Source organism: Desarmillaria tabescens (genome assembly GCF_030435595.1).
Source record: "Desarmillaria tabescens strain CCBAS 213 chromosome Unknown EV420scaffold_51, whole genome shotgun sequence".
Lineage (NCBI taxonomy): Eukaryota > Fungi > Basidiomycota > Agaricomycetes > Agaricales > Physalacriaceae > Desarmillaria > Desarmillaria tabescens.
This window is the reverse complement of record NW_026848350.1, coordinates 344483-355971: the sequence shown is the minus strand read 5'-3', so window position 1 is coordinate 355971 and position 11489 is coordinate 344483. Positions and strand designations below refer to the sequence as shown.

General features: G+C 53.7%; 1 protein-coding gene across 1 annotated transcript; it reads left to right on the top strand.

Annotated features, from left to right (window-relative positions):
* Window positions 1–109: 109 nt before the first annotated feature.
* EV420DRAFT_1484483 (uncharacterized protein) lies at window positions 110–953 on the top strand (the record flags this gene model as incomplete). Its single annotated transcript, XM_060470083.1, has 4 exons — window positions 110–382; window positions 435–727; window positions 824–846; window positions 874–953. 4 exons carry the CDS (start codon window positions 110–112, stop codon window positions 951–953), a joined length of 669 nt encoding a protein of 222 aa, XP_060325407.1.
* Window positions 954–11489: the final 10536 nt, after the last annotated feature.

Genomic DNA, 11489 nt, shown 5'->3' with positions numbered 1-11489 from the left:
GGCTTTTCCCCCTACACAGAGGTAAAGCATCACTGTTCTTATGGTAATTTCAAAGATGGTAATTATGTTATTGGTTATTTTAAAAGCTTCCACTGATGTTCTTTTTTAGATGGCAACATTAGGCTCACCTCCATCACCGCCACCACCAGGTCCCACTGCATCGCCGCCACCAGTCCCTGTAGAGCAGAAGAAACCTGGGCCGAAACCTTGGGCAACACCTGAGCAGTGGACATTTCTAGAGGGGGGAGTGCCTGAATATCGTACCGCCCAGTCAGCCAAAGGGAAGAATGCGGCAATTGCTAGTTTCATAAAAGACTTTATGCCCAGATTTTGGCTTGAGTTTCCGCTGGAGGGTGCCAGATCTAAGGATGGTGATATCAAGGTTAGTCGAATTACCTTGCTTACTGTGACTGGCTTGATGGACTTGGAGCTAGCGCATGAGAGAATGGTTTCAAAACCACAGGTCTGCCAAAAAGGTCGAGAACGCTGCTCGCATTGCTGGCATCTTTGTGAAGCCCAGGACTCGCGTGTTAAAGGTGGAAGAGGTGTATTCATGCAATTACTATGTTGATCGCATCAAACCGCTGGTGGATCAGAGGAAAGTTGGTATTAGCAGTCGAGGCGAGGTACTTAAATTGATTAAAGATACGACCAAAGAGGTGTTTGAGGTGGAGAGTGAGGTGGTTCGGAACCAGGTGTTGGAATGGACAAAGGAGCAGGTTCCGTTGTCAGTCGTGGAGGATGGTCCCATCACTCCGGAAATGTTTGCTGCATATGTTTGACGTCCTACCGCCCACATATTTTGTCTAAATAAGAATTATAGTGCGATTGCTGCAGTTCCCGATTGTTAGCCACTAACTCTAATCGACTTAGATCGTACTAAGGTCGCTACTCGCACTTCGGTAGACGACGCTCAGCAAGTCAAAGGCGACGCGAGTCGATGGGACAGATAGTCACGAAGAACAGAGTTCAAGTTAGGTAGAATAAACCTTAGCCGAAGCTGGGGTTTAGACCAGCGAAGGCTCTTCTTAAATACACGTTGAGTAGACTAAAAATAGTACTGTGAGAATGTCCGACCAGGGCCGCAGCATAATGTAAGCAGGAATGCGTAAGAAAAGAAATAGAAAAGGAAAAGAAATGAATAAACCGTAACATTACCCCCCCTTTAAGATTCGTTCGTCCCGAATGAATCCTGAGTTTCCCCACTCTGTGCGGACTGGCTGTAGAAGGACCAGGTATCGTCATCATCGTTGTCATCATCTTCGGAGTCGAAATCCCAGTTCTCGTGTACCCTTTGTAAGTTTTCGAGGTCTAGGTTGGAATCCTCATCGTTTTGTGTTTCTTCTACGATGGGTATTCCCTCTGCTTCCTCCATGGTCACTTCTCGCACCGCTATTGATGATTGTGCATGGGAGTGTCTTGGGTTTGTGCATTCGGAGGAGTAAACCGTTTCGATATCCGTAACGCATGGGGTATTCGGGTCGTGATACGCCGTTCCAGCGTTTGGTGGTATTTTATCATCTCTCCCCACCGTCCGCCCATACTTGTTGACCTCCCATTGAATCCTCTGGAGGTGTGCTTCGTACTCGTTTACTAGCTCCTCCGCGTTGGCCATGTCCGAACGTTTGACCCAGGAGTTCTCCTCCCACGGGTATCCCTTCCATTTTACGAGGTACTCCGTTATGGCACGGCGCGTTTGTCCGCGGCCTATAACCTTGTCCCGCTTGCTCCACTATTTCCTCGATTTCGTATTCTTCCTCATCGTCAATTAATTCTGGAGGCGGCCTCTCGGGACTGCGGTTGATTTGGGAAGGTTGGAGCGATGTAGGGTGTTAAGAGCGACTCGTTGAAGCGGTTGTGGATCTTCCATTTTATCGGCAGCTTCAACTCATAAGCGGAGGCCCCCTTTTTGGCCGTAATGGCGAAGGGGCCAACACGACGGTCCCCAAGCTTCTTGGTCGGCCGAGGGAGATGAAGGTTGGTCGAGTCGAGCCATACCTTGTCTCCTACTTGGTATTCTACTGCGACGTTCTTTCGTTTGTCGTAGGCCTTTTTCATGGACTCTGCCGCCTTTTCTAATGATTTCTTGGCCTCGCCTTGTGCTTTCTCTATCTCCTCCACCTAGTTTCCCCGCTGCTGGAACAGGTCGTTGCTCGTTGAGGGTTCTTGATCACCTCTCTGTCCCTTCCAAAGATAACCCGATAGGGGGAGTATCCCGTCGCTGAGTGTTGACGATTATTGTGAGTGAAGGCTGCTAATGGCAAGCCATTCGCTCCAATTCATCTTGCCTGTCGTTGAACGAACATCTTGAGGTACTTTTCGATCTCCTGATTAACCCTCTCCGGTTTGGCCATCCTGTCTGCGGGTGGTATGCCGTGGAAGGATTCCCCTCGACAGTGGAGCAGTCGGTAGAATTCCTTCATGAATTTAGATACGAAGACCGAGCCTCGGTCGGAGATTACTTTCTCGGGCATTACGCCGTAGGGTACATAGACGTAGTCCCTCAGGATCTTTGCAAATCCGAGGGAAGTAAGTTCTTCGGTGCAAGCAATAGGGATGATAGCCTTAGAGAAGCGGTCGACGATGACGAGAATGGAGTCATATCCTTTGGAGTCCGGGAGTTTGGTGATCATGTCGACCGAAATATGGGTCCACGGGCGTACAGGTATTTCATTGGGATGCAGGGGGGCCCGTTTCGGGCGACGATCCGCCTTGGTTCGCTGACAGACATCACATCCTTTCACATAGGCTTCTATGTCTCGACGCATTCGGGGCCACCAGTAGTCGCGGAGTACCAATTCCTTTGGTCTTTTCGATGCCTGGATGGCCAGCGGTGACGTGATCATGCTTGAGGGCAATGATCTGTCCTCGGAGTTCACGGTTCACGGGAACGTAGATCCGTCCGTCATACCACAACATCCCCTGTTCTCGGGATATCCCCCTTTTCGTGGTTGAGGGAGTCTGAAATCCCTCGGTCCCAATGTCGAGCATCATGAGTGACGATTTTGATTTTCTCGTGAAGTTCCTCTGCGGTGGGCATTATCAGCGCCCTGAAATGTTCAGCTTTGAGGACTACCACGTCTCGGTTATCCTCCTTTCCTTGGTCGTGATCCGCCCTTCGGGATAAAAGGTCGGCCTTGCGGTTTTGAGCCCCCGGCTTATGGTGTAGACTGAACTGGTACTCCGCCAACTCAGTAACCCAACGAGCTTGTCGTCGGTTGAGTTTCTGCGGTTTACGGAAATACTGGAGGTTGGAATGATCGGTCCAGATTTCGAAGTCTTCTCTTGCCCCCATGAGGTACTGGCGCCATTCTTCGAGAGCGATCATTATAGCCAACAACTCCTTGTCGTAAATCTCATAATTGCGCTCGGTGACTGAGAGGGCCTTGGAGAGAAAGGCAACCGGTCTCCATTTCTCGTCCTGCCATTGAGAAAGTACTGCTCCTATCGCTCCCTTCGCTCGAGTCTGCCTCCACCCGGAATTTTCCTTCATCCAGGGGAATGGCTAGGACAACGTCCTCGCGGAACAGCTCTTTGAGCCTTTCGAACGCTTTCTGCTGGGCTTCTCCCCACTGCCATTCTTGCTTCCCCGTCAAGGAGGTTAAGGGCCTCACGTGCTTGCTGTAATCACGGATGAAGCGTCGGTAAAAATTGCAAAATCCCAGGAAGGATTGTAGTTCCTGTTTCCTCCGAGGAACCGGCCAGTCGAGCAGTCCCGCGATCTTGACCGGGTCCATACGGATCTTCCCCTCGCTGATGATCACTCCTAAATATTCGGTTTCCTCCACCTCGAACTCGCATTTCTCCGCTTTAAGGAACAACTTGTTCTCGCGGAGAATCTGCAGTACCCTGCGCACGATTCCGTCGATGTTCCGCCTTGGTTTTTGAAGCGATAAGGATGTCGTCCAAATAAACTGATACTTCTCCGGCCGCGATGAGATCCTTGAAGATGTCATTCATCATCCATTGGAACGTGGCGGGAGAGTTGGTTAGTCCGAAGAACATCACCAGGGGCTCATAGAGTCCGCGGTTGGTTCGGAAAGCGGCCTTCCACTCATCCCCCTGTTTAATCCTCACGTTGTTATAACCCCAGCGCACGTCCAACTTGGTGAAGTACTTGGCCTTCTTCAGCCGGTCCATCAACTCTCCGATAAGTGGTAACGGATACCGATTCTTGATGGTCATCTCGTTTAACTTTCGATAGTCTTGGACGGGGCGTAGCTTGCCATCCTTTTTCTTGACAAAAAAGAACGGCGAAGCCATGGGAGACTTCGAGGGTTGAATTCGGCCTGTGGACAGGTTTTCGTCCAAGAACCTGTCTAGCTCTTCCTGCTCAGCATGGTTGAGAGGGTAGACTTTGCAGTCTAAGTTGGCGTTGGCGTTGGGAATCAGCTCAATGGCGTGATCCCAGGGTTTACGGGGTGGTAGCTCGTCGAAATTCTCTTTGTCGAAAATGTCCTTGAATTCTTGGTACTCTTCCGGGACTATTTCTTCAAACGACTTGGTGGCTTTCTTGGCATTGGCTCGGGCCGCTAGTTCATTAGCCCGGGTTCCCATAGCTCGCACGTGGAAGGCTTCTTCGAAGTCGATGACGAGAATGGTATCTCCTTCCTCGTACTCGTCCCATCGTGCCGAGGGATCGGTGTCGGGAAGGGAAAATGGGATCTTCCTGCACGTGCATCGAGCTAGGGTCACCGCTCCGGTGTCCCAGTCGATCAGGGGGTTATGACGTTGCAACCAGTCATGCCCTAGGAACAGGGGAGTGGAGCCTAGGTCGACTACGGCTAGTTCGATCCGCTCCACGTGGTCCCCTATGCGCAGCCGTACTTCGGCATACTCGGTGATATCTCCACCCTTATTGCGGGTGCCGTCGGCATTGTAAACCGGGACGGGTCGGGCCGCTTTCTTCAAGTTAAGGTCATGGGCTTGGGCCCAGGCCCGGTCAATTGAGCTCCCGGTGGCCCCGCTGTCGACCAGGGCGCTCACGGCGTGGGTTTCCCTCGTGTCCAGAGTCTCTAATTGCACCTTTATTGAGACATTGCGCCCCTTTCTCCCTCGTATGTACATGGGTGGCTTCTGCAAGTCCTCCATCCACTGCCACTTCTCCCTAGCTTGAGCGGCCGTCTCGGTCTGTTCCTCCAGTTGATGACATAGTTGATCGGTTACCTCCTCGCGTCGTCGCGGGTGCACCCATCCGTTGAGAACGGCGCGCGCCGCCGCATCCCCTCGAGCAATTCGTAGGGCCCGACGGGTCCACAGGATCCCATGCGGCTCGTAATACATTTCCGCGAACACTTTCTTATCGTTGGCGTTCGCGGTGAGGGACACGGCGGGAGACGTCGGCCTTCGGGGAGTTACTACCGGTATATCGGACCGTAGATGGGCTTCTTCGTCTTCTACTTCCTCCAACAGAACTCTTGGGTTCTTCCCTCGAAGTGGCATTTGGTCACCTGGACGAGAAAGGTCCAGAGGCGGCACTTGGGCGCCTTTGGTAGTCGAGGTGGTGGAGGAGGGCTCGCTGCCCTGTGTTCGGCCCTGGCCTCGGGCGCTTGTGCGCGGTGTTGTAACCTCCACGGTCGATCCTTTCTTACTGCTCTTCCTAGACCCGGCGGTACTTCGGGTTGCCCTTCGCGGGGGCACACATATTGGCTCCCCCGAGGGGTCTGCACTGTTTGCCGTCGGGTGTCCCTTGGCTACTAGGGGCAGGTGGTCCCTCGAGTTCCCGGCCTCAGCTGCTTTTCCGACGCTTCCCGCTGGAACAGACGCCTCCACAGACGAAGACGCAGGCCCAGCAGGCTGGGCTGACGACCTTTCTCCCTCTCCGGGCTGACCTCCCTTCGTCAAGGGTGCAGTCGAGACACGACCTAGGGGGCTCTGCCCTCGAGGGGCTTTCCCTGTGCGGTCGGCCGGGGGTTCCTGAGCTCGGACAGCCCCTAGGGGTTCAGTACTGGGCGCAGGCCGCGCCGAGTGGCGGGAATCCCCTCCTATGCCATGGGTGGTTGGCGATTCGTTGTCTTTAGTTTCTTCTATTGGTAACGCGGCGAAAAAATTGGTATATTGATTGTAGGGAGTACCTACACATACAGATTGAGCCTTACTACAAGTACATGAGCGCGCACCAGATGAAACTAAGTCCTTGGCCGACGCCGTCGAATCGCTTATTTCGACGTCGGCTCGCCTTTTGACGACTTGTCGTCCTTGACCTCCTCGATCTTCGTCTCCTTACCGTTCTCTTCTTTTACGGCTTCTTCGAGCAATTGACGGAGGCGGGCGACGTTGGGTTTTTTGCGCGGTGGGAGTTTGACGGGAAGCCACTTGGACTTGTCGTCAGGGCACTTGTGCTTCGGGGTCCACCCAGTGTTCCCACACTTGAAGCACCGCTTGTCGGATCGCAGCTTGTCGATCTCCATCGGCTGCCCGGCACCTCCATAGGTGGTTCCAGTGGCGTCCTTCTTATCGCCCCCGGAACCCGACCCGCTTCCCTTCGATTGATTGCCTCGACCCGAACCGCCTTGGTTCGAGGAGGACTTACTGCCCAGTCCTTGGGCTACTCCGTACCTGTAATTGGCGTCGATCCTTAGGACTCGCGCCTTCCACTGTGCGTAGGTTGTGGGGCGCTCGTTGTCCCCATGCATAACCGTATTTCGCACCGTTGGCCTTATCGCCGCTTCTACCGCTTCGAACATCTGTTTTTCGTCTCCGAACTCGTCGCACTTGTGGGCCAGCCGCTCAAATTTCGCGAAGAACTCTACTGCGGATTTGAAGTCCGACTGACGGATCTTCTTCCACTCGGTCTTCCATATGGTCAACTCCGCTACTTCGCGGAATTCGCGCGTGAGGTCGTCGGAGAATTCCGCCCAGGTGGGGAATCTCCAATGGCCCTGCGGGTCCCGGTACCGATAGTACTGGTCGACCCACCATTGTTGCGCGTCCCCTCGTAGGTATCCTTGCGCGAACGTGATGCGGTAGGGGTTATGCCCCTGGTCGTTCATCGTGTAATACATGGGGAACACGGCGAAGTAGACTTCGCAGTGGTGTAGGAAGCGAGTGATATCCGAAGAAACCCCGGTGAAGTATTCGGGCTGGGTCACCAGCTTGGGCTTGACGTCATTCCAGGGGTTGTTTGTAGCTCCCGCGGCTAGCTGCCACGGGGGAATCGGATCTGGTGGTGAAGGGATGGAAGGCGGCGCGGGCGGTTTGGGGGGCCGCGATAACGACCGCAAGTTTCGATTTTCACCCGGGGGAGGGTATCCCGCGGGCGGTTGACGCGGCGGTAGGGGTGGTACTGTAGATTGTTTCCCCTTGTCCGGAATGGAAGGTCCTGCCCCCACATCCGCGTAATCATCGTCGTCCCCTCCTGCTCCTCCGAAGAATCCTTCGGGAAAGAATCCCGAGGCGTCATACGGGTTGGGCAGCGGCTGCGGCCGTTTGTAGGGTTCGCACCCGGGTTGCGGAACTGTGGGGTTTACCAAGTTCCAGACGATGGCCGCTCGGTGCCAGGTTTCTACTTCAAGAATGTTCTTCATTAGGTACACGTCCCCCGACTGCTTGGCGTGTCGATAATCTTCTCCTGCTTCGGAGAAGAGCCACTGAGGGTCCTTCTCCATATCTTCCATCATTATTTCGTAAAGGCCGTGCCACGGTAAGAGTTCGAAAACCCCGGGCCTAGGCGTGGGGCCCTGAAGAAGGACCTGCTTGACCGCCGCCATTACCGTCGGTTCCAGGGCCGGGTTTGGAGGTCGAGACGGCATCCTCTGCCTCCTTCCTCTCTCGGGCGAGTCGGTCAATTTCCTTGTTGCGTCGCCACCTCCCAATGTCGGAGTCCTCGTTGGAGATCTCCTCCTGGTAGACTCTCCATGCTCGGGCTCTGGCCTCGAGGTCGGTCCCTGCCCTTCGGGCGTATCCGGTATATCGGACGGCGGCTGCTCAAATTCGGTTGTCCACCTCGGCGGGGGTGGCATCGGGCTCGAGGAGGAGGTCCCAGAAGCCATTGGGCCCATAGAGGGCGTCCTCTTCTGTGCGTCGTATGCGTGCATCGTGCGCTCTGCCTCGGTCCATTCGGGCCTAGACTTCTGAGGATTCCCGGGCAGCTCTAGAGAGTCCGAGGGACTCGACGTACGTGTGGTAGAGAAGCGGCCAAGGACGCTGGGTCGGAGGGACTGGGTCGGCGAAGGCTCGCGACACAACGGAGGGTTCCCAGTCGGAGACACCGGCGAGTCGCTCGGAAGAGGTAACTGTTCCAAGTTCCTCGGCGTCGTAATCTGGGAACTCGCCCCAAAGCTCCCCATTCGTCGGCTCGTGCGAGGGGACGGGGGAAGGGAGTACTGGGGCCTCGGGCCTTGTAGGGACCGGGTCGGGCTCTCCTCTGGTCGGGACTCCGGCCACAGGAGTTTCTTCCCCGTCGTCGGCATAGACCCAACTGGTGTCGGGGTACCAGGCGACTGGGGGTCCTCTATTGGGTGGTCCGGTCCTTGGAACAGGCTGTGGGACAGTTGTACTGGTGGTAGCCGCGGAGGCCCCGAGGCTAAGTTCTCCAGAGTCTTCGTAGAAGTCGTCTCGGCGACCCCTGTTGCGCGCCATTCTTGCGCGATCTCTTGCGTCGTCAGCCGCGATTCTCCTGTCGCGGACCTCCTTCCATACGCCTGAGTCTCCCCACCCGGAATGGGTTCTCCCGCTCGTTGAGCCTCCGGAATCGGTGGCATCTTCCTCCTCACTCGAGTAGAGGTCGTGGAGGAGGTCGTCGAGTCGGGTCCTTTCCCACTCGGTGAGCTCGTCCCCTTGATACTCGGTGTCAGGGCTTTCTTCGCCCGCGACCAGAGGCCTGGTGCCTTGTCCTCTGCCTCGGTCGTCGCCAGACTCGCCTTGGACTGGAGACTGGTCGAAGAGACCTGGTAAGGGCGAGTCTCCTCGCTCGAGGAGTACCCCCCGGGTATCGGTGATGTCGATGGAGTCTGCTGGTGCGCTGGAAGCGCTTCTGTAGGAGTCGGTGCTCGACTCGGAGGATCGCGAGCTGGATCGCGACGATGTGTAGAGGGATCCTCCAGGTTCCCCGGAGGCGTTGGATTCGACATCTCCGATTGTTTGCTGGGATGCCGATGGAATGTCGATTACCGGTGGTGGATACGCCGGTGCGCTGGGAATGTAATGAATCGGAAGCTGGGCACGGATCTGTCTCCGCTGGCAGCAGCGACGAAGTTGGTACAAAGAAATGGAGCAGAAAAAGAGTATGAAAGTCGCGAAGACGGCGAGAATGGATTCGGACCAGGGCATTCGTCCGGGAGTCTATTCGTGGCATAAGTCGACGATGGACCATGCAAGCTGGTAGACAGCAAGGATGGTCAGGACAATGAGAAGAGCGATGATCAAGCTAAGGTCGGTCTCGTAATTAGAGCCGTTCATTAACGTGATTTCGCAGGTCTCGTCGGGAGGAGTGCTCGTTACTATTAACAGCAGAACTGTTAAAATAGAGGCGAGCTGAAGGGCGAGGATGAAGGGTTTCGTGTTGGGATACGTGGTGTCCTTAAACGAGACGGGGATATAGCGTATACAGGGCGGCTAGCAAGCTTGCTAGCAACACTGCCGATACTCCGAGTCCGATTAGGGCGAAGGTAATGGTTACAGTCACAAAGACTGCGAGGATAAGGTCGTCGAAAAGGATGAAACGAACAATGAACTCGAACACAAATAATGGGAGAAGCAGTCGAAAGGGTATTACCCAGAGGACTACCGCGACCCAGTAATGTATCGGATCAATGGTGAGTGCTTTTCCGTTGGTCCACTCGCTGTGCGTTGACAAGCACCGGGTTGTCCACACGAACGCAGGCGATGACCTCTCTGGTCAAGCGGGGTAATATTTCGTAAAAGAGTTGGGCAGCGCTCTTTCTCGGAAGTGACGCTGAGCAACGTAGAGCGAGCTTCGGCTAAATGTTAGCCACTAACTCTAATCGACTTAGATCGTGTTAGGATCGCTACTCGCACTTCGGTAGACGATATTCCAACAAGTCAAAGGCGACGAAAGTCGATGGGGCACTTAGACAGAAGAACGGAGTTTCAAGTTAGGTAGAATAAACCTTAGCCGAAGCTGGGGTTTAGACCAGCTGAGGCTCTACTTAAATACACGTTGCGTAGACTAAAAATAGTATCGTGAGAATGTCCGATCAAGACCGCAGCATGAAGTCCGCAGCATGGAGTAAGCATGAATGCGTAATGAAAAGAAAAAAAAGAATAAACCGTAACAAAGAACAAACCACAGGACTTCTTCCAGTCCCATGTCGGATGCTTGCCCCAACCTTGGACACATCGGAAAGGTCCCTGTTTGGAATTATTCCACAATCATCTAAACATTCCCGCACTATTATCTGGTCCATCCTTAACAGTCATTGGCGCGACCCTTGGTGCTGCGTTTGTCGCAGGGTTACACCATCTCTTTCTGGACTTTCTTCAGGGACACCTTGTGCAAAATCAGTTCTGGATGAAGAATAGTTCTAACACATTCAGTATATTGGTACAAACTCTCTGCACGGTGTCCGTTTCAGTGTCTCTTACTCAGCTTGTGAGGATTTTCTCGTCAATTTGATTGAATCAACATGAGACTCACAGTCACACAGATATGGTGGTTTCTGCACCGCCGACCCTTTACTATCATGGAATTGAATAATTTATTCAGTTTACCCAGTCCTTTTCCCACTGTCCTCCTTGCCTCATCAAATATGCTGTGGAGAATCGTTCCTATCATAACTATGGCTGTACTTGTACAGGCATATGCACTTGTATCCATCCTAGCACCTAACGCACTCGAGTAGGCACCGCTTCTCCAAAAATGGAGATCATCACCGTACCCACCCTCGATTTCGGTAGAGATCCACAAGACCACGGATGGGCATTCCTCTCACCCCCAGTTATACTGCAGTTATGGAATAACAAACACCTTTGAGCGGGTTCTAGGGTCCTCGTTGCAATCCGATACACTTATTGGGTGGAAGGCACCTCTGGGATGCGAGAATGGATGCAATTATACCATTGAATATAGTGCACCCGCTCTACGCTGCTCAGACATGGATCAAAAAAACATCCTCACCGATGAAAATGTTCATTCCCCTTCCTCTCTATTCGGCTCCAGCCAGCCATCTGCGGTACTACTGAGCGACGGCACAGCGCACGCTGTATATAACAGCACAGCCAACTATGATGCGAATTTTGCAAATCTTACAGTTGCATGGAGAAGCTACAACAATGGAACGGAATCCATTGTCGCTGGTTTATATTGCTCCCTCTTCAATACTACACAACAATCTATTGTGTCATTTTTCAACAACACGGCAGTCATCTCCCCTAGCATCATATCCTACAACGAGCCTTTCGAAGGAATCGGAGTAGAGATGCCGCCTGTGGACTGCGACGGACAGCATATCCCCACGACAACATCTCTCGCGCAGTCATACTACTTGAGCTACTCTGAAATAGTGCTCTGGCTCCAAAGTAGGCTGATA